Source organism: Equus przewalskii, unplaced genomic scaffold (assembly GCF_037783145.1).
Source record: "Equus przewalskii isolate Varuska unplaced genomic scaffold, EquPr2 ChrUn-13, whole genome shotgun sequence".
Classification (NCBI taxonomy): domain Eukaryota; kingdom Metazoa; phylum Chordata; class Mammalia; order Perissodactyla; family Equidae; genus Equus; species Equus przewalskii.
In genome coordinates, this window is record NW_027228750.1 from 4623859 (window position 1) to 4649320 (window position 25462).

General features: G+C 47.3%; 1 protein-coding gene and 1 long non-coding RNA gene across 5 annotated transcripts in view; one reads left to right on the forward strand and one right to left on the reverse strand.

The window, feature by feature from the left end:
- Positions 1–438: 438 nt before the first annotated feature.
- LOC103547741 (uncharacterized) lies at positions 439–17154 on the reverse strand. 3 transcript variants are annotated; one of them, XR_544081.2, is made up of 7 exons: positions 16885–17154; positions 16260–16457; positions 14517–14702; positions 13569–13730; positions 13253–13488; positions 3579–6453; positions 439–667 (listed from the first exon to the last, which is right to left on the reverse strand). It is a non-coding gene; the product is annotated as an uncharacterized lncRNA (long non-coding RNA). The 3 variants fall into 3 exon arrangements; XR_011536834.1 differs by lacking the exons at positions 439–667; positions 3579–6453 and adding an exon at positions 12390–12739 and having other exon boundaries at positions 14517–14791; positions 16885–17021; XR_544083.2 differs by lacking the exons at positions 439–667; positions 3579–6453 and adding an exon at positions 12390–12739 and having other exon boundaries at positions 16885–17020.
- TSPAN2 (tetraspanin 2) overlaps positions 2807–25462 on the forward strand; it is a 43811-nt gene continuing 21155 nt past the window's right edge. Inside the window, exons 1-3 of one of the 2 annotated variants that reach the window (XM_070608136.1) lie at positions 3487–3608; positions 18866–19075; positions 20087–20189. In XM_070608136.1, coding sequence (XP_070464237.1) covers positions 20141–20189 — 49 coding nt within the window. In that variant the 5' untranslated portion in view covers positions 3487–3608; positions 18866–19075; positions 20087–20140. Of the gene's footprint in view, positions 3609–18865; positions 19076–20086; positions 20190–25462 lie in introns of both variants that reach the window. The other variant, XM_008515127.2, reaches the window with a different exon arrangement.

Sequence of the window (25462 nt, forward strand, 5' to 3'; positions counted from 1 at the left end):
TAATGTTATGCATGCTGAAGAGTTTAGAGGTGAAATGTGTTGATGTCTAAAATTTATTTGGAAATGCATAAAAAAATAAGATCGATTGACAAATGGACAGATGTAGCGATAAGTAATGTAACTAAAGCAAAAGGTTTATAGTAGAATCTAGGTGGTGCGATATGGTGTTCACTGCTCAATTATTTCAACTTTACATTTGAAAATATTCACAATAAAATATTGGGGAAAATGTGCAAGGGAGAATATATTTTTTCATAATTCTTTTAGGGGATGTGTGGGCAAAAGTTTGAAGACCACTGGTTTCTATTATCACCATTTACTGATGCATCTTTAACCTAAACTTACAGCCCGAACCTCTCTCCAGAATCCCAATCATATTTCCATCTGTCTCCTGGACCACTCCATCTGGATTTTCCATCAGATCTAAAACTCAACAGATCCAAATATGAATTTATTGTCTTCCCATGTCAGAAATATCATCAGCTACAGTAACAAAATATAAAAGTCAAACAAAACAAGGGCTATTTTTCTTTCATAACAAGAAATCTGGAGGTAGGTGGCCGCTGGCATTGGTTCGGTAGTTCAACAATCTCCTGGCTGGCAGGTCTGCAATTCTTTTGGCCTTTCCTCACAGTCACAAAATGTTCTGCAGCTCTAGTCATCATGTCTGAGTTGGAGACAGGAAAAAAGGGAAGGGAGCAATGCCAGTGTCAATTGAACATTTTATCAAGACAATTTCAGATTTTCCAGAAGCCTCCCAGCAGACTTCCACACAATCCCATTAATCAGAACTGTGTCATATGGCCCGCCCCCCAGCTGCAAAGGAAATCAGGAAGCGAGTACTTTGCTTTCCTACCCTCTAAATGGATGTAGGATTGGGTGATGGAGGAGCCCATCTAAAGTATGTGTAACATTCTCCCCCAAACTTGCTTCATCTTCTATACCCTCTATCTCTGTTAATGGTTCCATGATCTGCCCAGCTACCCAAGTAAGAAACCCAGGAGTCATCCTTTCCTCTCTTTCTCCTTCTATTCCTCATATCTACTCTGTCTTGATCTTTTATCTGACAGTCTGAACATCTCTCAAATCTGAGCCTCCTTCCTATACCCACAGCCACTACCTTGGTCCAGGTTCTCATTTCTTACCTGAACTGCTGTAACAGTCTCTTAATTAGTCTCAAGACTTAATGTCAAACCATCCTCAATGTTGCCCCAGCTTGACCATTCTAAAAATAGAAATCTAACCATCTTACCCCCTGCTTCGATCCTGTCTATGACTTTGCATAACGTCTAGTTTAAAGGCTAACTTCCTTATTACGTCATTTGATGTCATCCTCTACCTTGGTATAATAATCTACTCTTGGAAATGTGTTATCACTTAGGACTCCCTAGTCCTGTCAAGGGTCAACTCCCCTAAGACACGACTTTGTAGATCCTGGAGCTGAGGAAGTCTATACTCAAAATCTAAATCTGTTATGCTAGGCAGGCAACCATCTGTGTGCCAAAACCGTGTGAAGGAATAATAAATTTATATGTTATAATAGGGGCTCTGTTCCCAGAGAGTATAAAATGTACGATCTCTAAATGTATTTTGTCTTAGAGACATAAAGTTCAACAATATATTTAAGGTATAATATCATTGTTGATTCAGCTCAGAGATTTATTGAATACCTACTGTGTACTAGACACTACTCTTTAATCTAGTTCTTTTCCTTTATAATAGATCAGAGATGGTAGCTGTAGAACAATAAGTATTTGATTGAAGCTAAAGATTTGCCTTTTTCTGTCTACCTAATGACTTCTGTCTTTGTCTCTATTTCACTGTTTAAGACTTATGCTTATTATCAGAGTCAGCACTTTCATTTTTCTGTCTTCTACTCATTTTCATAAATAAAATTCACCAGGTATTCAAACAAAAGTCCAACGACACAGATGTAGGCAAAGATGGCAATATGGTAGAAACTGGTCACCTGACTGAGTGCAATACAATAAGAGCCAACCATTTTATAGGACTTATTCTGTGCCAGGCACTGTTCCAGGCACTGTACAAATATTAACTCATTAATCTTCACAACTCTTTGAAGTGGGTACCATTATCTCCATGTTGCAGATGAGGAAACCGAGGCCGGAAGACAGTTGTGCATTTTCGTCTGCTGACTGAAAGCTGTGCCCACCACCTTTCTGACCCACCTCCCTCTCTGCTCCACTTGGTTCCCCAGGAGGCCTTGTCCTCTCCAGCCCTCTGCTTTTGCACATGCTTTTCCATCTGCCTGGACTGCCCTTCCTCTCTGCTCAGACTCCTTTTTCAAGACCAGATCAGGCCCACTCTCCTCAGCAAAGCATTTCCTGCCCAGTGCAGTGAGGCCAGGCCGTGCTGGCCCGAATCTTACCCAACCTCTTCACCTTGCGATAATTACTTGCTTACAGATCTGTGTCTACCATCAGAAGACGGTGCTACTAGGTTTGGCTGTCTCCGCATGGTTGAGTCCCTAGGGCTTGCTACTATGTCTGGCCTAGAATAGACACTTAAAGTTTTGCTGAATTAATGCATAGGCTCCTTGGATTTTATACTTTCTTTCGCCCCCATACTGTCTGGCACCACATATTGTAGACACTTAGTCAATAGGAGTGGGAGTCTGGTTTCCCCGCCAGCAGCCTAACTTAATAAACAAAGCAAAACAAAACCTGCCACCTTTTCTCCTGTCTCCACATCACAATTAATCCCCCCGAGGATTCGGATTCCTTTCCAAGCCCTCCCTTCATCAGTCGAATCCAGCAGAAGCCGGGGAGTCTGACTCCCCATCTGCTGGCCAGGACGAGCAGGATGGGGAGCAGCCGTCAGGGCGCAGGGCAGCCGCATCCCGCGCCTTCTCCAGGGTCTTGCCTATTAAGGTAAGAGTCCTCGGAGGAGCGCGGGAGGGGCCGAGGGAAGGTCCCCTAGAAGCGGCCTCCGCCGCCTGTGCGCTCGGACGGCGCCAAGGAACCACAGCCCTGGACCGGGCGCCCCGGCCCGCGTGCCCCGAGACGGGTACTGCCAGAGTCAGGGCCGCCTCAGGTCCTACTTATCTCTTCTACCCGAGGCCCCCTTCCTAGGTTCCCTTAGCCACTGGGGCCTCGTCCTAAATCTCAGCCATCACCACAGGCCTCAAATGAGCCTCTGCACAGGGCGCTGATTAAATGGGTCTCGGGTCCCCAGCGGACGCTCCTTCCTCGCGGATGCTCGGATAACCACCGGGAGTGGGGCGCGTCGCCCTGCATCCGGAGGAAGGGAGGCGGTCCCTCGTCCCGGGGGGAGAGCGGGCGACGTTCTCCTTCTGGCAGCTGGGTCTCCACTCCCGCTACGCCCCTACCCCTCGCCAGCCTCTCCGCTCAGAGTACCCCCGACCCCCTCTCTCTCGACCGGCTGCCAGGCTGCCGCCCCGCCCCCCGCAGGCCCCGCCCACAGCCCTCGCGCTCCGCCCCCTCCCCGCCGGCTCCCGCCGCTCCCGGCGCTCCGAGCGCGGGCCCGGGGACTCGAGATCCCGCCGCCGGGGCCGCAGCATGGGGCGCTTCCGCGGGGGCCTGCGGTGCATCAAGTACCTGCTGCTCGGCTTCAACCTGCTCTTCTGGGTAAGACCCGGAGCCGAGAGGGTCGGGCAGGGGAGGGGGCCGGGCCGGGGCGCGGGGCCGGAGTCCCCCGGGGAGCTAACTGCTGCGGCGTCCGAGCCGGGCTCCAGAAGGCAGGGTGTTCCAAAAGGCGGAGGTGAGAAGGCAGCAGACAAAGAGGGAGGAGAGGGATGGAGGGGAGAGAACGGAAAGAGTGAGAGACTGAGCAACGAGCAATGGTGAGAAGAGGGCAGACACCTTGTGGCTCTTCCCTTTGAGGAACCTCTTGCCTTCGTCTTCATCTGGCAGCTGGTGGTGACTCCAGGTGCGGGGACAGCAGCCTCTCCTCACCTCCTGAGCGGTCGGCTCCCCGCCAGCCTCCCGTGCACACACCCCTTCTCGCTCTGCCTTTACGCTGGAGCCAGGGCCTGGCCAGGGCGTTGGGAGTGAACCCCCTGCGCCGGGCCGCTAGGGATGGTACCCCAACCGGAGTGTGTGGAGACACCACTTGGCTGTGATGGTTTTGTTTAGGAAATTGCGGGTAGGAGTAAAAATGGTGTACGTGTGTGTGTTTCGGGGCTGGGGGTGGGGGGCGGAGGGTCGTTCTTTTTCTGGGAATTAGGGGAGGGTACCACTGGATGGGGGGAGGTGGTGGTGCTCTTCTGTGAAAGGGAGGAGTGGAAGAGAGGGGCTTCCAAAGGTAGCAGCTTCTCCCTACAACCAGCCGGCAGCCTCTGCTACATACTAATGCTCCCAGAAATGATCTCATTCAACTTTGCGTTGAACGCACCACATTCCCGGGATTAGTGGTTTACAGAGAGATAAGGGCCATGACCCTTGTCTCCTATATTACGGGGACGAGGTTAGTGCCACACCATCCATGGATCCCTGGATCCCCTGCCTCTCGCCCTGGAGCACTGTAAGACAAGGTCTGAAAATTCTCTTGTCTGTGTATTCCCTCTTGGGCTTTCTCAAGAGAATGTCAGCCAGTGTATCTGCTCAGATAGACCCTGAGGGGAAATAGAGATCTTGCTTTGGGGGGAGAGGCTCTTGGTGCTGGGAGGGAGCAGCAGGGGCCTGGGTGCTTTGAAACTAGAATTGAGGAGGGTGGTGGTTGTCCTGACTGCTCCAGGGAGTTTGTCTTCCCGTGACTGCAGCTAATTAATTATTGAATGATGGGCTCTGCTTGTGTCTGCTAACCCATTAGCCCAGATGCCTGAGTGACTCCAGCAACAACAAGCTCTCAGAGGCCAAGATACCATCCTCAGCATCCCTCAGCAGGGGAAGATGTGAAGGAGGTACCCCGAAGACAGCCCCTGCATTTTAAAAATACACTTGTTTTTTGTCCACCTGGGCATTTACAGCCAGCATACTCAGGGGGCAGAGGCGGGGGCATTTCTAAAGGCCCTTTATGTTGTGCTTTTTAATAGTCTGGCTTAATTTCAAAAGCTGTTAATTATAGATGTCATGCTTCAGTGACACCCTTCACTCTCTCTGCTTACAAATTCAAAAGAAGTTTTCTATCAGCCTGAGAAGGAATTCTGAGGCTGGGTTCAGTGCGTACTTAGGCCTGCTGTTGTGCCAGCCTTTCCAGGGATAATAGAAGCATTTACTGAATCCTTTCAGTGTGTCAAGGATAGTGCTAAGCACATTGCATTCATTATTGCATTTAATCCTCACAACAATTCTGATGTGCGTACTGTTATTATCCTCATTTTTCACAGATGAGGAAACAAGCTCAAATAGGTTAACATGCCCAAGATCACACAGCCCGTGAGTGGCAGCGGTGGGACTCAGACTCAGCCTACATGCTCCTAAGCACTGTGATACGTTAAACTTCTAACCACTGTTTCTCAAAGTGTGGCTCCTGGACCAGCAGCATCAGTACCTTCTGGGAACGGGTCAGAAATGCATGTTCTCAGCCCCCTTCCGGGCCTGCTGAATCAGAAAACTCTGGGGGAGGGACTCAGTGATCTATTTTAGCAAGCCCTCCAGGTAATTCTGATGCATGCTGCAGTTGAGAACCACTCAAACAATTATCAAGCAAGTATTGAAAGATATAAAGATAACTTATACATATATCAACATATGTAATTTATAAATATAAAGCACTGTTCCTTAAGCTGCTAATCTAGTTGAGGAAACAAGTCCAATGCATATAGAACAACAACAAACAAATAAGACAGTGTATAATCGAGTGGCAAATTTCACACCTCTGACCATAAAGACAGTCAGGAAGGGAAGTAGGAACAAAGCGAAGTTTGAGTGTCTACCATGTCTTAACCACTGGGCTTAGACGTGACCTTTGATACACAGGATCTAATTAAGGCGTTCAGAGAAAGGGTCAGAGCCACAGTGAGGAGTCAGGACAGTTCTCCTGAAGGAGGGGATGTTTAAGCTGAACCTCAAAGGATTGGTAGAATGGAGGTAGACAAGGTGAGGGGGTGACACACTGCCCACCAGCGTAGGAACAGAGCAAGGGTGAGTGTGACACTGTCTGATGAAAGGGTCAGGCTTAAGTGCAGAGATCCCAAGAGGGTGTGCTTGAGCAAGTTCCCCTTACTTCTAGGCCTGTCTTCTCATCTGTACAGTTGGGGTAATAGAGTTGTTGATAGGATTAAGAGGAAATACATGAAGTATCTGACCTCACCTTCCTCTGAGCCTAGTCCATAGTAAGTGCTCAGAAAATGTTATTGGGCCTGGTGGCACAGCAGTTAAGTCACACGTCCTGCTTCAGTGGCCCGGGGTTTGCCGGTTCGGATCCTGGGTGCAGACCTACGCACTGCTTGTCAAGCCATGCTGTCACAGGCGTCCCACATATAAAGTAGAGGAAGATGGACACAGATCTTAGCTCAGGGCCAGTCTTCCTCTGCAAAAAAGAGGAGGATTGGTGGCAGATGTTAGCTCAGGGCTAATCTTCCTCCAAAAAGAAAAGTGAAAAAAAGAAAATATTATCATTCAGTGACTGGCACATAGGAAGCATTCAGTAAAAGTTAGCTCTCTTTTCTGAGGCCCACAGTGTTGGGGAATAGTGTAGATGTTTGCCAAGTGACTAGCAGCTTGTCTTCATTTAGGATAACTGCACGTTATCTTCCCAGTTTGTACTTGCGGATTTTCCCCACTAGAACTGAGAACACTGAGAGAAGGAATTCTTTTCTGTTTTGTTCACAGCTGTGCCCTAGAGCCTAGAACAGTGCCCAGCATGTAGGAGGCACTGGTAAATAGCCGTGCAGTGAATTGATGAGTCTGCAGTTTAGAGAACTTGGTACAAATGGCCTTCCTGATTTGCACAGGTGATCAGTTATCAACTTTATCTGGAGGCCTGAGCCTATCTCTTCCTGCTCATTACCTTTCGATTGTTCACACAGATTGAGCCCAGCAGGGGAAGGTGGGGCCTTCCTCTCTCCCAGTTCCGTGGTGGGTGGGAACCCAGGGTCTTGGAAGAGCGGCAGTTGCAGGTAGCCTTCCCACGTCTGTACATACATGACCAAAGGGAAAGGGGCGCCCTGAGACGGGTACCTAATGATTTAGGGGAAAGCAGTTGTTTGGGATAAATTATCCAGATATCTACCTTGACTGTAACTGAGGGAACCAGATTCCAGAAAAGCCCTGCCCTGGTTTCTGAAGTTGTTTTTCCTGATTGGAGGGGTTTCTGGGAAGTGTGGGGAAGGGGCAGAGGGTGGGGGACGTTTTCCTGGAGGGATCGGCTGTCGCTGTGACTTCAAGCGTGGTATTTACACACACCCTTCGATGCTGGCGTGCCTGCCCTTCTAAGGTATAAGGTCCCTCTCTGTGGCAGCACTTCCTTTCCTGTCAGGAACTCACCAGAAGGCTGGCACGGAGGCGGGGGTGGGGTATGTTTTGTGATCCGCAGTTTGACAAGTGGATTTGCAACCTCCTGGCAGCTTGGTTGAAGTTTCCCTGGGCTGCGCTCCTGATCTTATAAACATCCACTGGATCCTGCCTGAGCCGGCACAGCGCTCCCTGGCCCAGGGCCGCCGACTGTATTCACCATATTCAGAAACAAAAGTAAAGCCTAGCCATGAACCCCACTAAGTTAATTTCTGTTATCATGGTTGGTGTCTAACATGAAGCCCCTCCCAGCATCTGTGGCGTCTGAATTGACTGTGGTGTCTGACACCACAGTCAGATAGCATGGCAGAGTCCCTGCCTTTCACTGAAAGCACCTTTATTTTTTCCCTCCGTTGCATAGCAATATAAATAACACACCACAGTCCACCAAGCCGCATCTGTTGGTTTAAAGAAAACCTTGGGCGCTGTTTATGCCTTGGCTTATTGTCGTGTGCTCAGCGTTTTCCTATCATTGTGCTGTATGAGCTGCTCAGGGCTACCGACCAACAGGAAGCAGGACTGTTCATTGTAGAAAGTCAGATGCCATATATGGCTTGTTTGAAGTTGTTCTCCTTTCCTTCTCGCCATGATTAATGCAGCCTTGGGGTTTCACTTGGCGATGTCTGACAAGGGCTTTTAGGAAAGACAGTGTCTCCTGGGCTTTGGAGTGAAAGATGTTTGACTCCACAGAAGCTGACCAAGGTTGCCTGCCTCTCTTTCCCAAACTTACCTCAAACAGTAACTTCAGATCTATGAGAAAGATTGGTTAAAAAAAAAGAGCTGAAGGCGCCAGCCTGGCGTAGTGCTTAGTTTCATGGGCTCTGCTTTGGCAGCCTGAGGTTTGCAGTTTGGATCCCGGGAGCAGACCTAGCATCGCTCATGAAGCCATGCTGTGGTGGCATCCCATATCAAATAGAGGAAGATTGGCACAGATCTTAGCTCAGTGACAATCTTCCTCGGGAAAAAATAAATCCCTGAAGAAAGTATTCCTCCAGGTTCACCCAAAAGCTAGACCACCCCAGAAAGCAGATAGGGATTTCCTTGGCCTTCTTGTAGGATAGTCTTCATTTCTGATTTCTGTCAAGGTGGGAAGAGAGCAGCAGTGGCCAGCCTCCTGCAGTGTGGACGAGAGGGGCCAGCCTCCGCCAGTGTGGACTGGGAGGGACTAGGAGTCTGTGACAGGGGCCAGTCTGCAGACAGTCTGCAGCATGGCAATTCAAATACAGGGATTCAAAGCCTAGAAGGTGGATACTGGCATCGCACTGCCTGGGTTTATTCCTGGCTGTACTATTTACCAACTAGGGGACCTTGGGCAAGTTGTTTAACCTCTTCGAGCCTCAGTTTTCTCATCTGTAAAATGGACGTGATCAAGTACCAACATCAATCTATGATCTTTGTGCGGATAATGAGTTCATGTGTGTAAAGTAGTAAGTATGGTACATGTGGGTGGTAAATACTCAATAACAGAAGATATTAGTAGTAGTCGTGTTTAAACACTAGAAGTGCAAGAAGAATCCAGAATCCAAAAGGTTCGTAAAAGTAAGGAGAAGTGGGCAGTAGGTGTCCTAGGCCCAACCAACCAAGCACAGCAGCAGGAGTCTCGTAGCTTAAGAAGGACAAGGAGTCAAAGGGGAGGTTCCCTCCTCTGCAGTCAGTCACTCAGCAAACATGTGCTGACCACCTGCTACGTCCCGGCCCCCTGCCACACGCTGGGCTTTCAAAACCAGTAAGACACAGTCCTTGGCCTTGAGGCACTCGCGCCTTTACTAAGTGCTCCATTTGGCCTTTGATTGTGGTTTGCTTCCTCTCTGGTGTCTTTGCACCTTGCAGGCGGGGACAGTGTCCTGCTGGTGGCCTCCTTCCGTCCTCAGCACCTGGAAGAGGTTCAGCATCACAGGATGGCTCCAGTTAACAGGGCTGTGTGCACTGACCCCAGTGCAGGAGCCATCTGTTTGTTACCTGCCCGGCTGCTGAGCTTCCACAGGGAGGCCTGTGGGTGCAGTGGGAGGCCTTTGGGGATCAGTGCCTCTCCGACTCTAATGTGCGTACAAATCACCCAGAATCTTGCTCAGATATATCCTCTGATTCAGTGGGTCTGCAGTTGTAACAAGCCCCTGGTGACACTGATGTTGCTGGTCTAGGGAACCACTGGTTTTGATGAGGCCTGAAGAGGTCGAAGACCCCCGGTGGCTCTGGTTTCTGAATGGAGCAGAGAGTGCCCTTCCTCTTGGCCTGCTCCCCTGGCTTCCTTGCGGCAGTTCTCTTCATTCCAGTGACCACTTTACCATTATTGTCTTAAGACCTTTTTTTTTTACATTAAGATTTGATGGTTTATAGTATTACCAGGCAGCCACCTGTTCATTGTCCATTGTGTTTCACTGTGTTATTCTAGAGCATTCATGCAGTATCTTTGGGTCTCCAGTCATGTGTGACAAGAGAACATAACCTCCATCCCCTACTTTATTATTCACAGTTAATCTCACAACAGGGCTGTTCTCCGAAAGCAAGTGATGCTATACTGACCACCGAGACCGGTCACGTCATGGTTGCTAAGGAATTAAGGAGAAGGAATTCAGAAAGAGGCCGGTAAAATGAGAACACCAGATGGGCTGGGAACACATCTTACAGATGTGTAAGGGTTACCTTGGCTTGCTTTTTTCATCCTCTTTGGATTTAATTGGGAACAAAAATAATAATGCTAATTAATATTCATATAATGGTTTAGTTTACAAAATACTCTCACATGCATTATCCCATTTGATCATGAATCACAACAATCCCATGAAATAACGTAATCATTCCCATTTTACAGATGCGGGAGCTGAAAGTCAGGCACAGTAGGTAGTATGTCTGAGATCAAGGATTTAGGGAGGAGCAGAGCCAGGATTCACACCCAGGTCTTCTGATTTGAAACTAATTTTAATTAAATGTTCCTTTCCGTATATTAAGGTATTAGGGCATGTGGAGTATAAAGTATAAGAAACATTACTGGCTTGGAAAATGTGACATCTGTGACCAGGGAGATTACATCCAGTGTTGGATTTAGTCTTGATGCATTCCAGAAATGCAGGTACAAAAAGACAGGTAAATCAGGCCGGCATAAGGGAGAAGTCGGAGAGAGGCTAAGAGCACTACTGATCAATTTAAGGCGGAGGAAGGCAAGACGGGAATTGAGAAAGGCTATGTATTAAGAGACAGTTTTTGAACCTAATTTCAGTAGGAAAATCTTGAAGGGTAATGAACATTATATAAATATAAGCTGTGTGCCAGCTGCTTTCCTAAGTACCTTTTGTATATTAACTCCTTTAATCCTCACCATGACCCTCTGAAATAACAGCTCTTTTAACATGAGGAAACAGAGGTGCAGAGTTTAAGAAACTTGCCCGGGGACTCAGGGCTAGCCCGTGGCGGATCTGGGTTTCTGTGTGTGGCCTCGGAATCCAAGGCTGCAGATGGACAGGGAGAGGGGGTTGAAGCTATGATGAGCATGTGAATTCTAGACCTGCACTCTCCAGTACGGTGGCTACGCTGCTAATCTCATGTGGCTATTCAGATTTAAATTAATTAATATGAAAAGAAATCTAATGCTCAGCTCCTAACTTGCACTAGCCACATTTCAAGTGCTCAACAGCCTTAGGTGGCTAGTGGCTACAGCACTGGCCAGAACATTTTACATTAACATCATTGGAGAAAGTTCTGTTGGATAGCCTTGCCTGAATATAGCTATTCTTTCTCTCGTAAATCATCTTTTCCTGTTTTTCTCTTATTGGGTCTTATAAAAACTGAAACTAAAGAGAGGGAGGAACATAGTTTCTGGAAAAGGGCACTGACGTATCTAGTATAGAAGGTTTAGAAAACTCCAGGGAATTCCGGCTGTCAGGGAAGGAAAGTAGTGCTAAATAAAAATTAGTAGAGGAAGGCAGCAGAGGACGAGTTATTGGTACCATGGGAGTGGTGTTTCCTATCTTGAGTAGGATTCAGTTTTCAGTTTGAATGTAACGTTAGCAAGTCTACCACAATATTAACACTAAGTGCCGGGCAGGGCACTCCCTGTTCGAAGTGTGTAATGGGAACTCATTTAATCTCTTAGGGAGGCACTGTTTTTACCTGCACTTTGCAGCTGAGGAAACTGAGGATTAGCGAGCTCAAGTGACTTGCCCAAGATCACAGACTAGTGAGGAGCAGAGCCTGATTCAAATCCAGGATGCCCAGAACCCTCTGTTTTTATCTGCTATGACTCTGTGACACCGCAGTGCTATACACATGGATGTTTCTGTTATTATCCTGTCTAAGGACATCATTATTCATTGTCTGAGTCTGAATACTCAGAAGAGGTAAAATTTTCTACAAGAACAGTTGGCAAATATCCCAAAGTGTGTGCCAAGCCCTGCCCTCCCCATCATAATGGTGATTGAGAGAGAGTCAGCTTATAAACTGGGTCAAGGGACTTGGCCATGGACCGCAAAGCCCCCAGTGAGCAGGACCAGGTGCCTTGGAATCTGCTGCCACTCATCCAGAAAGCCCTGTTGGTCTCCCTGTGTGTGCATCCCTGTCCATCCCCGGTAAATGGCCCAGTGCTGCCTGCCTTCATGACCACAAACGACTTCTGGTCAAACTGCTATCGAGAAAAATCTCTCTAGAACACCAAGCTAGACTTTCATGATTTCTACTGGATTCCACCCAAGCTAACTTTTAAATAAATAAAGCATTTGGGCTGGTTCTAGTCTAACCTGAGTTCCACCTGAAACATTTTTTCCTCCCATGGTCTCTCTGTAACAACTAAAACTGGGTGAAGATCATTATTATTGATTGATATTTAAGAATCCTGTTTATCTGCTCAAGAGTGGTTCTCTCAAACTACCTTGAGAAATATTAGGCTGTAAAATAAATATTGTTTATTGTCCTGTCTTTGCTTATATAAAGCTTGATGTAGACAAGATGTCACAGGAGTCATTGTAGCCCTCGAGGTAAGTGTTTATTCAGAGGGTGAGCCTAGAGTAAGAGCCAGCTGGAGGCTGCGAGGAGGAAGTCCAGAGAACATAGAAAAGACCATTATTGTCCTCCTGGAAATGTCCTTGAGGCGAGGTAAGGCAGACATTGGGTTTAATTCACGTCAGTGACTTGGTGGATTGGGTTTTAGGCCTGGATGTATTTGGCCTTTGCTTGGTGAAGCCGTCTGCTTGCTGGAATCATCAGCCAGTAGTCCAGGACATTTGTTTTGCTGTCTAAAGAAAACTGTACAGCCATCGTCCTTCTCCTAATTCCTGCTGATCTCTCCTCTCCTCCTCCTTTTGCCTGTATTTCTTTAGAGAAAATATGTATAACCACTGAATAAATACAACCCACTTTCCACCCTCTGTGTTATATCTGCTTTACCATCACAGCAAGCTTTTCATCCCGGGTCAGTTTCCGTCCCCTGAGCTTGTCTCCCCCAGCACTTCTCTGCTGCCTCCCAACAATGTCAGTTGACCCACACAAGTTAACTTTACAACAACCTAAACAAACAGAGGAAGGTGCATTTGGCGCAAAAATATAGCCCAGTGTTCTTTCCAGAGATGAAGAGAACACTCCTGATTCTGTCATGGATTGCAGAACCCTTCCATCAGTGCAGAGAATTAAGCATTGATTGATTTTAAAATGTATCCTTACCCGAAGGAAGTCTTTCAGAAATTTCTTACCATGAGCTTGTTCTTATGAAATCATTATGAGGAAAATAATAGGAGAAGTCAGAAACAATGGCATCTAACCAGTGGATTTCCAAACTAACAGCCATCCATCAGATGCTGCCGTGCTCCTGCCTCCCAATTCCACCTCACCTGGTCCTGATGTTGAGGCAAGGGCAGCAGGGTTCCTCGGAGGTAGCTTCGCATGGATGTCATATGGCATTTGGCTCTTCTATTTCTTCTGACAAAATCCTTGATTTTGAGAAAGTGCCATCTGAATCCTTGCCTTGCTTTCACGGCATAATAGGATGAAAATCTTGGGCGCTAGCTTTTCTCTTTGAGAAAATGAGTATCATCTTCCAAAGCAAATGTGCTTTGACTTTTGCCTGCTAAAAGGATGGAACTCCATTACCCTTATGGCATGATAATACGGTTTGCGATCAGATCAAGAATTGTGAGTGCTCGTTACCTGATTCCATCTAGGATGGGAATTGCCACCAAGAGCAAGTATTAGCTTAAAAGCTTTTAATGAAAACTCTAGGGTTGAAGTGTTATTTCCAACTTCGTGTGACTTCATCCCAAAGAAGAGAACTGCAAATGAGCTGGGCTGTTTGTACACATGGTGTTCACCCTGGGGAAGTGAGAACACAGAATTGATTTAGTTCATTTGAGTATAGTGTGTGTGTGTGTGTGTGTTGCTATAATAGTATTAAATGTTCATATTCATATGCTGCCTGTAAAGGGCTTGTATAAGTTTGTTCTTTGTGTCTGTGCACGATGCACAGCACACATCCCTGCAGGCTTAGGAAAACAGAACTGATACTACATACTCTTGTTTTGTTTTTCTGTGGGAAAGTGTTTTGCTGAATCTTTCAACAGTGTGCTCACATTGTGCCTCCTGAGGTGTCTGCACAGTGTTTCCCGGTATATTCATCACAGTGCAGATGAATTTGAAAATACAGACAGTCCTGGACTTGTGATGGTTCACCTTACAATTTTTTGACTTTACGATGATGCGAAAGCCATAAGCATTCAGTGGAAACCATACTTCGAATTTGGGATTTTGATCCTGTCCAGGGCTAATGATATGCAGTGCCATGCTCTCTCGTGATGCTGGGCAGTGGCAGCGAGCGCAGCTTCCTCTCAGCCACATGATCACGAGGGTGAACAACCGATAAACTTACGACCATGCTGTACCCAGACAACCATTCTGTTTTCACTTTTAGTGCAGTGTTCAATAAATTACATGAGATAGTCAACACTTTATTGTAAAATAGGCTTTGTGTTAGATGATTTTGCACAACTATAGGCTAGTCTAAGTGTTCTGAGCATGTTTAAAGTAGGCCAGGCTAAGCTATGGTGTTCGGTCGATTAGGTGTATTAAATGCATCTTCGACTTACTGTATTTTCAACTTACGATGGATTTACTGGGACGTCACCCCATCAGAAGTTGAAGATTTGTAGAACTTCTCGAAGTATTCCCTTGGAGGGCTGTGAGGGAAGTTGTTCAAAGTTGGTCCTGTCAGTCTGTCTTAGGTCAGGTTGCCATAAAAAAAAATGGGTGGCTTACACAACAGGAGTTTATTTCTCACAGTTCTGGAGCCTGGAAAGTCAAGATCAAGGTGTCGGCCAGTTTGGTTCCTGGTGAGAGCTCTCTTCATGGCTTGCAGACAGCTGCCTTCTCACTGTGTCCTCACATGGCAGAGAGAGAGAGAGAGGAACTCTCTGGTGTCTCTTTTAAGGGAATCCCATCGTGAGGGCCTCATTCTCATGACCTCCTCTAAACCTAATCACTTCCCAAAGGCCCCACCTCCAAATACATTGGAGGTTAAGGTTCAACATATGAATTGGGTGGAGAGGACACAATTCGGTCCATAGCACGGGCCTAAAGTGCACCTTCGTGAAGGCCTTCCATTTGCTCATTAGACAGATGTCTTTTGGGAACCTGCTCTGCAAGGCAGAGGGCAGGTGCTTGGGACACAGCAACATAGACCCTGTTCCTGCCCTCACACAGTTGAGGCCTTAATTTTTAAAAATATTACAGAAATGTTTAAACAGAAATAGTTACACGAGACATGAAGGAAGGTACATACTGAGGCCACGGTAGGCTTCCCAGAGAAGTGACATCAGAGCTGACAGCTGTGAGTGGGTGTGAGTTGGGGGGAGGGTTGCGGGGGGAGAGCTTTCTTAGCTAAGGAAGTAGCAAGAGCAGAGGCCCCCAGGTGGGCGAAGGAATTGAAACTGTGTGGCTAGGCATCTGAGGACAATTAATTGTGTCTCCCATCTAGGTAAAAGCACATGTGCTACCTGAGAGCTCCCCCGAGTGATGCTTTTTACCCAGTAAGGGGGCTTTCTGCTGGGTTTAGTCATCAGATAGCAGAGTAGCATATATTTGCTCTTTGTGATCAGGGTTGGCTTGCCTCCCCTGGGGGCGGCGGAGCTGTGCAACTGGAGGACCCAGGTCTGGAGAGTGAGCTTTGCATCTCAGCACTGCCCTCCCTCCAACTTAGTGCCTTCCCAAGAAACATGTTTGTGATGCATGAAATCTTTTTTTTTTTAAGTGAAAAAATATGTCCTCAAGATAGAACATTGCACCAGCAATCCCAGGAAAGTATAAATAAATACAGTAAAATAAAATTGAAATTCAGTAACAAGTTCTGCCTCATGCTATGCTAAATAACTTGTTTTTGGCAGATAGCCTTTACTTAAAGGAAACTTTTTGTCCATGCACTTTGCTTTAAATGCTTTCTTATCACATCCATAGTCCTCTCTTCTGTTACTTCAGTTTTCCAACACAAACTGTCTTTTCTAAAGACATATGCTTACAATTTGCAACTTTGTATCCTACCAACTCTCTGGAATATGGTTGGCTGTTGGTATAATTTGCCTGTGAAAGTGCATAATATAATTGTATCTGGTGAGCCCCTATTTAATGACGCGAACTTATAAGTCGTCTGTGCCTTTCACTGCTATCTTTTTTTTTTCTATTTTAATTCTTTCCTCTTTTTAAATAATGGACACACTTCTGCCCTCAAAATCCTGTTTTTTCACATTCTCTGGGTGCCTAACACAAAACTGGTACTCAGAAAAAAAAAATCATCACAAAGAATGATGATATCCGGCATCTTCTCGTGGGCTGGTTCTGAAATTGAATTCTTACCTGCAGGGTTAATGTCCCTCCTGGACTGCCCAGTGGGGATCAGCTTCTCCGTGAGCCGCTGAGATCCTCTGGAGAAGGAACTGGATCTTCCTTATGTATGAGTCCTTGGCTCCTGGCTCACAATAGGCGCTCAATAAATGTTTATTAAATGATTAACATCAAAGCCCAACTCATGCTGTTGTCTGAAAAAGTCCATTCCTGGAAAAGCAACAGTATTTCTAGTGATACTTATTCCAAAGGCATGGGGATTCGTACTATCCTGGAAGCAGGGCAGCCCTCAGCCAAGTTCTTCAGTCAGTAGAGTGGATCCTTTGTGGTCCTCACTGCATCCACTCCCTGGCATTCCGACTCTGGCCTTCAGCCACTCAGGTCTTTGTCTTTGGCTCCTCCCTGTTTCTGGGGTCGGGCAGCCCTCATGCTCCTGACTTTTCTCATCAAAATGAGTAGCTCGCATCTGGCCTCTCCTCAAGGGCCTCCCACGGGCTTTTCAAAATAGTAGCAAACTCAGTGGAAGCAACGAGCCACGGTCTGCCCCAACTCGCCTTTTAAGCCCCAGACTCTGACCTCCGATAGCCGGCTCTCTCTCCCCAATACAGTGTTCCAGGTAGGAAAGCAAAGCCCTTACCTGCGCTGTTCCCTCTGCCTGGCATTCACTCCTCCCTCCAGACCCTCCGTGCTCCGTGACTTCTAACTCATTCTTCAAAGATGTAAATCTAAATGGAGTGCCTTCCGCTGTACACCGGCTGTGGCACTTTGATCTCTGGGCGATGTGATGCTCTTCCCCTGAGCACACTTCCTGCACGTATTGCATTTATTAGTTTACGAGTTATCTTGCGTGTTAGACTGTGAGTCCTGTCTTCCTTGTCGTTGTTTCCCTAGTGCTTAGCACTGCACCTCCGGGATCCCAGTTGATTCCCTGACAGACAGAGAAAAAGGGAAAGGGGATGATGGCGGGGGCAAGAGAAGGAAAGGGACAAAAAGGGAGAGCTCTTGATCCTTATTTGGTCTACCGTTGGCAGAAGTGCAGTGTTACGTCTAAATGCAACAGAGTGGCTCAGATTAAAAAGAGAAGGGGGTTTGGTCTAGAAGGGTTACAAATTCGGGTTGGAGGGGCCTGAAGCCTCCCCTCGGCTCACTCAGTGAGACACCTCTTCCCAGGTATAGGACGCACAGGATAACAGGGTTTAATGTCACTAGACTTGCTCACTTTGTTCCTGACTGGACTGGAATTGGTGTGAATTTTTTCAAGCGAGTTCTGGTGTGTGGTAGATCAACCAAAGTCCAGAGTATTTCAAGAGCCTTACAAGAATGGTGAATTTGAAAGGACCAAAGAGCTACATGGTCTCTGTCGATGCCGCTTTCCACAGCCATGATCACTCTCGTCATCAGTAACCTCGGGGCTCACCGGCTCCTCGCCCACGGTGTTCCTGACACAGCCAGCAGCTGCATGCTGGGAGGATTCCCTCCACACGCGATGACGTTCGGCTGAGCCACAGTTTCCTTGACCTAGGAGGAAACCCGTGTGGCTTGGGTTGGGGGGCGTGGATGAGCAAATGCAGATTTTTTCTCCTTGCCCCATGGCTTTAAATTGCAACCTCTCTTTTAATTTTCCATTATGCATCAAACACATGTGTTCCAGAAGTGGACAAATGTATTCCGTCTGGGAGGATGATCCCAGACAGCTATAAATTAGAGTTTGTGGACAGAGATGCCAAAATGTGGCCACATGGTAGGGTGTCCCTGGGACCAGTCACCTCCTCCACAGTCTGCCTGGTGGCTGCTCAGTGGCTGCAGGCCTTGGCCTGATGCCTCTGTCAATAGATTTTGCTTTGTATTTGGAAACTGTCTTTCCATCAAGTCGCCGCGGAGGCGGGCTGGGCAGAGCAGCCTGTGAGGCTTCGCTGGGCACATCTGCTCCAGGCGGCCCCCCGGCACTCCTAGGCTGGTGTTTTCCCAAGGGCATCACTCTCTTTCCTGCCCCAGAAACAGCAATGACCTCAAAGCTGGTTTCCTCCCAAACTAAAGCACGGCCCAAGAAAACTCTCCCCCATTTTCTTGGATTGAACTGATGAACTACCATATAATGCTTATACAATGTTTTTAAACTTATAAGAGTAATACATGCTTAATACAGAAAACTTAGACAATATAGTGAAAATAAAAAAGCCACCTGTAATCGCACCCTTCAAAGATAAATATTGTTAATTTTTAGCATGACTTCTTTCAATATTTTTCCATGCCATGCTACCCTTTTTAAAAATGCAAAAGTCATTTAAAGCTGGTTGGGCCTGGTTCCGTTAGCTGTCCCTCACATTATCCAATTAGTGCTTCCCTCTAAGTACTGGAAACTTTTAGTGATTCCACATTAGAGTCCAGCTGGTGTAACTCTGTTCCTCCAGCCTTCACTGAAGTCGTGCCACAGCCCCCACAGAGGCAGTGCCCTTGGGGGCACAGAGGGCAGAGAAGGCTAAAGTCCTCACTTAAATTCAGCCAGATCGCCCCAAAAGGTAATGCTGGTCCTTTACAAATAGCCCCACAGATAGAAGGATGCTATGTACAAAGGGCTCAGGCCTGACCCTGACTTTGGTGTCATTGTTTCCTCATAGAACCTCCACTTCTCTGAGCTGTGTGCTTCTGTCTTCCCGTTGCCAGCACCTGTGTCTGCTCTTCCCTGTTGGGGCAGGGACAGCCTCTAAGCTGTTCATCTAAGCTGGTGATGGGCTCGGGCAGCCCCACACTCACTGGATGGCTTGGCAGAACCTGGAGGCTGTTTTGACATCTCGGCTTACTTTCCCGTAGTGTCTGGAGTCCAGAAGGTGCCCAGTGAATATCTGTTGAGTGACTGATACAATGAAATTGGAGATGGCTGTTTGTGGAGAGAGAGGATGCCATGGCTGGAGCCTGCTGGCGGGCAGTTGTGACAGTCCTGCAGTGGCAGAAGGGGCTTCCAGCTTTGGTGTGGAGCCTCACAAGAGGCCCCAGAGTGGCCGAGAGGAAGCAAGCGATCACTCTCCCAGCTGCCAGCCTGCCCAGCCACTGTCTGCGCCAGCCGCTCAGCCTCTCCATGAGCCGCACAGCACACAGACCATGCTTTTTCAGAAAATTATTTTTTCCTTTCTCACTTTCCATGGAAACTCAAAATAGCAACCAAAAAAAAAAAAAAAACAGGCAGGCTCCCTCCTGCTTGCTAAACCATCCCCGGGCCCAGCAGTGACCGTGGAGGCCTGGGGGCAGAAAGCGTTCTAGATGCCTCTGAAACAGCTTTCTCACTGGGCACGGCACACTCATAAAGTGTGGGTGGGTCCTGAGGTTGGTGTGTGTCCTTCCTGTTTAGAAAAGTGGGTTTCCCCAGGGTCTTGGAGTTCATCTTGCTCTCGGTGACCCGGCGGCTGAAACACAGTCCCCTTTCATTGTGGTGTTGGTGAGGAGGTCCAAAGTGCCCAGCAAAGGACAATAAGGCAGGGGCAGATGCCTTTTATGGGGACTGTTACTGGAACGTTCTTTTTGAGATGCCTCCCGAGCTATGCTGTGTATGCCCCATAACCACAGGGCTGCCCAGCAGAATGGGAACAACCCTGGGCTTGGAATCAGGAAACCCCAGGTCTAATATCATGTCAGGTGCCTTGGGGGCTTTCAGCAGATCATTTCATCTTCCTAGAGAAACGTGAAGGGTCGGCGAGCTGATTTCTAAAGAGAGGTCCTCTTCCAGCCTCAGCATCCTGTGCCCCCAGCCCACTCCTGGGTTATGCGCACACTTTCCCCTTCTATTCGTCGTAAAAGCCGTGGGGTTTCCATTTGTTGTAAAGGCCGTGTGCTTTACCTTTCAGCTGGCAGGGTCGGCCGTGATTGCTTTTGGACTATGGTTTCGGTTCGGTGGCACCATGAAGGATTTCTCATCAGAGGACAAATCCCCAGAGTATTTCTACATGGGTGAGTGACCCCAGCTTCTGCAAGCTTTAGCTAGGGCCGCCCCAGAGGCTGAGAGCAGAACCTGCACCTGGACTTCTGCGGGAGGGAGGGACGGGGCCAAAGAGTAGAAGCAAACCCTGAGCCCTGTGGACTCCACCCGGCCCTGAGGGGCGGGTATGTGGTCAAGGCGAGAAAGAGGGCCCCACCCTACCCTGCCCGCCCCTCACATGGTGCATCCCCTACTCTCCAAAATCTAGGAAGACTGGTGTGGGAGGACTTGTACTTCTTTCAGCCACTTCAAGAAAGGAAGCCCAGAATGTAACTACAATTCCTTTCCAAAGAATCAGAAAACCCTCCTTTGCCCCCTGAGGGAAGTAGGTATGACCACAAAGTCTGTTGTTCACTCATCCATCAGGGGTGACAGGGCCCCCTGTCAAGTCAGGGATTTATTTTTTGATTTGTATTTTAAATTGTCTATGAGAGAAACATAATCCCAAATGAACAGACATCTCAAGGTTTGGAGGTGCTAATCCCAGTCCCTCTGTGACTGTGGAGGGCAGGGGAGGAGGGCAGGGCTGCCCTGGGAACAGGCCTCGGTGGGGGAGGGGCAGTAGCCCGCCTCCCACCAGCTGCAGGAAAGGGTGAGGGTGTGGGTGGGTGTGCCTTTAGTTCTGAGACAATGTGGTAAGTAGGGGCTGGGTGTTTTCCCCTGGTTTATTTCCCTCTGGTCTACTTCTAGTCCTCTTCTGTGGCCTTTTCTCATTCTCCATGTAAGGCCACTATCGGTAGAGGAGATAGCCCTATGTGACTGGCTGTTTCAAGATCCCCGCCAGCCCTGGAGTACGCTTCACTTGCCGGTGGCGACCTCTGGGCTTGAGGAGGAGCAGAGTCCTGTGCAGGTCATTTGCTCCAAATCCCAAGACAAGCAGAGTCTACTTCCCAGGAGGGACCCGGAGTCCAGCTCCACTCAGAGCCAGGCACGTCCTCAGGAAGGGCCGCCCACAGCTGTGTCACCTCCTCTTCCAAATGCCCTTCCCACACTGCTCCCTCCTGTGGGGAGAGCTGAGGATGCTCTCAGAGGAAAAGCCTGCTAAAATATGGATAATGATAAGGACATTCCACATTTCACCAAATCTTAGATGCAGTCTTTTGTAAAACACCCAATTACTTTAAGCTTCACTAAGAAAAGAAAAAATTTAACTATGACATACCGTAAAATATGCATCCTAACTTCAGAAATGTTAAAATGTAAATATATATATATCTCAAAATTGATGAGATGTGGTAAAAAAAGTATGGAGATGGGGAATCTTCAGAATTAGTTCAGGGCTTGACAGAGTCATCAAGGACCCAGGTTCTTTCCATCTCTCTACTCACCATCCTCAGGACACCCTCGAACACAACCCTTCAGGGTTGCAGGATAGTTGCAGTGACTCCATCCTCATGCAACAATATCCTAAGGAGAAAAAAGGAAGTTTCACCTTATGTGACCCTTTTAGAAATGAATAAAACCTTTGTCAAAAGTCCCCCAACCACTTCCCCTTGCAGCTTGTGGGCCAGAATTGCATTGTGTTCATGCCTAAACCAATCATAGCCAAGAAGAGAATTACTATGCCGGCTCTCTGACTAACCGAGTCACTCTGGCCTGGGGAGAGGCCCAGGCTCCCCAGAGGGCCTCTGACACTTGGATAAAATTGGAGTTTGTTACACGGAAGAAGCAGAGGAATCTGCCACTGTACTTGAAACACTGAAATGCTCTTTTCTGCCCACACGGTTTCCAGGTGATACACACCCATCTATCCAAAAGCTAACACACACAGTTAGCATATTCTGCCTCGAGGAACTGCTGGCTCTGAAAACTTCAGAAGCATTGTCCCATCCTAGAGCATGCCCTGAGTGTCTCAGGGCAAACCTCAGCCTGCCTTCGTCCTGGACCGCCTCCAGGAGTCTGCGAACCCATGCCAGGTGGCGCACAGGCATAGTCAGTGGAGGGTGGGAGAAGGAATGCATCTTCCTTCATTGACTGATATTCCAGGAACTGCTTATTTCATAATGATCCCCTGTGATTTCTAACTCTATTTTAGCCTAGTCACAATTCAATGCCCACTGGATTAACCACAGCAAAGGTTTAATCCCTTTTTAATGGGAGTTTTGCTTCTCTGGACATAAATAGTGAGGAAATGTTCAATAATAACCAGCAGACAACAATCACAAGCATATATTAAGTGCTAATGAGTGGTACAGACAGAACCACTAAATTAGGAAGTGAGAGAGAACACTGGGGGCTGGTAAGCGGAGCCTCAAGGTGGAGGGGTGCTTGAATGGGGCCTTGGAGGAGGGTACGTTTCAGATAGACTGAGTTAGGGAGAGCCTTATGCGTGACTTGGCAAATATATGGCAAGCAGCTACCATCCTTTCCCTTGTGGGTGGCAGTTGTGGCTCATTGTTCCTGCTACTCTTTTAGGGGAGTCTTCTTAACCTAGCTCCTCCCAACATTTACAACGGATGCTCAAGGTGAACGTTATTTTCTCTCCTTATTCTGAATTCAGTAGTTACTTGATGTCCTAACATAAGGTCAGCTCCAATAAAACATTGGAGTTTTTTGCTCCTGAAATTCAGGCATGTTGACCTTCAAGGTATTAGCCTCCAGTCTATCTATTCTTCACACGCTATTGGCTTGGCACCGGAAGCCTATTTATCTCATCTTCCTCAGATGCGACTCTCAGGACTTGCTCTCAGAAGCTGCATTTGTGCCCAGAGATAGATGGGGAGGAGTCCACCCTTAGTTAGAACCAAACATGGGAAAACATCAACCAGCTCAGTTACAGTCAGACATTCTCCTTCAAGTTGTTTGACAATAACTACAGGCTAAAACCCAGCCACCTACCCACCTCACCACCAGGTTTGAGGCTGAAAGATTTAAATCTCTATAATGTCATTTCTGAGCTTGAACTGGAAATTTTCAGCAATACTAAAGAAAAACCATTTTAAAAGACCATGAAGACCTGGGTTATGTGAAAAGCATGTAAGAGAGGCTGTCTCCCTTTCAATGATAATAAACATCTGGCTATCTGAAAATCTCTCCATGCTTATTTTCTTGTTTGGATTCCATCAAATATTTGGTTTTATACAAACATAGTTATGCATTCAAACAGGGGAGCCTCTATTCTTTTCATTTTTTTTTTTTTTTTGTAGGCTCCTCCATTTGGGAAAAAAATATAATTTATCCATAAATACATCAGCCCGCATTTACAGGCCAGGACTCTGAGGTCACATAAAGAAGTATGAGAGGGGTGGGCCCGGTGGCACAGCGGTTAAGTTCACACATTCCACTTCGGCGGCCCAGGGTTCACCAGTTCGGATCCCTAGTGTGGACATGGCATCGCTTGGCAAGCCATGCTGTAGTGGGCGTCCAACATATAAAGTAGAGGAAGACGGGCACGGATGTTAGCTCAGGGCCAGACTTCCTCAGCAAAAAGAGGAGAATTGGCAGCAGATGTTAGCTCAGGGCTAATCTTCCTGAAAAAAAAAAAAAAGAAAAGAAAAGTAAGAGAACACATGTAACTTGCAATCTATTTGAAAAGACTCACAGACTTAACCGTTTAAATTATAATAGACTAGTGTCACTAAATGTTAACTAAGTGATCTTTGCAGTGGGTGCATCAGGGGTCATTCTAAACTGGTTGAGGCAGGAAGGATTTGAGTTAGAGAAAGACCAGACTGTAATCAATGGAGAAGAGGAAGAATGGGGCCTGCGGAGGTTGCAGGGCAAGACTGCACAAGGCATGCGTACTGGACAGTGATGAGCAAGCCCAGGCCAGGCAGAGGACTCTTATGGAGCATAAAGGGTTGGGGCATGATGGGAATTAGGATTAGGAATGTTGGGGAGGGAGGGAGGATTAGTATAGAGGACCTGAATGTCAGGGTTAGTTAATTTGGTAACCAGTAGAAGGATAATTTAGGGCTTGGGGGAGGGTCTGATTTTCACTGCATTTTAAAGAAACTATTAAGGCAGCTGTGGAATGAGAGGGGAGTCACAGGACAGAAAGGAATGTGCTAGATTATTGATATAGTTGGGCCTGAAGAAATAAGGGCATAACTCATGGTGGTTGTAGTAGGAATTGTGAAGAAAGGAACAGAAAGACAAGAAACATTATTAAGCATTTTTAAATATTATTATTAAATATAATTGAACTCAGGGACAGAAGGAATCAAAACAAAAAAGATACTAGTGACAGAATCAAGCCTAGAAGTGATTTTCAGAGGGAAACCTGAGTTACAGAAGAAGGGACCCTGCTCAGTCAGAGAGGGGCACGTATGCAGAGCTGAAGGTAGAAGCCGGTCCCGGGACAGCTTCTGTCCGCGTCACTCCAGAAACAAAGCACTAATAGCAATTTCACAGGTGTAGATTTGAGTCCAACATAAGAAAACCTTTTTAATGATTTGATAAGTCCAAGAAGCTGAGCAGACTGCCACTGATGAAAGTGGACTCTCTCCTGCATTGGTATTTAAGCACTAATGTGGCGAAAATCAGAATGGGGTGTTTATCAATTCAGGAGATTCCTGTGTTGAACAGGAGGGTGAACCAGCTCCACACGAACATTCCTGGTCCTATTTCCTAATCTAAACTAAAGCCATATGAACTGCCCAAGAGGCAAGAAATGTGATATCTTTATGGACAGATCTGTCAGGACGTTTTAATTGAAAAATCACAGAAACCTGACTCAAACTGCCTTAAGGAAAAAAGAAATTTCTTGACTCACATAGCTGAAAGTCCAGGATTAGTACTGGTCTCAGGGATGCAAGTGATGTGGTCGGAGTCTCGTCCGTAGCCATCTCTCAGCTCTGCTTTCCTTTGGCTCCATTCTTGGGCAAGTTTCCTCTAGATGTGATAAATGGCTACCCACGGCTCTAGGTGCCATCTCCCAAGGAGCCCTGGCAACAGAAGTCCATGCTTCTTTCATTCCACCAGATCCAACCAAAGTCCCGAGCCTCACTCTCATAGGCAATCTTGGGTCCAGTGCCGGCTCCCAAACCAGTCATTGTGGCCAGCTGCGAGGCACGGGCTTGTTGGCTGAAGCCTGGCCTTTCCATCTGCCTTGGAGTGGAGGGCAGTCGGCCCTCTCAGACCACAAGGACTGAGAGTGGAGGAGGTTCATTTCTCTGAGAGAAAAGAAGAAGAAGTGAATTCTGAGTAGGGAAAACAACAGTCCACACAGCAGGGCCTGAACCCTTCTTGCTTGTTCTTGGTGGCCTGGGGCATGGGTTTGGCTTTGCCCACCCTTAGTTCCCCT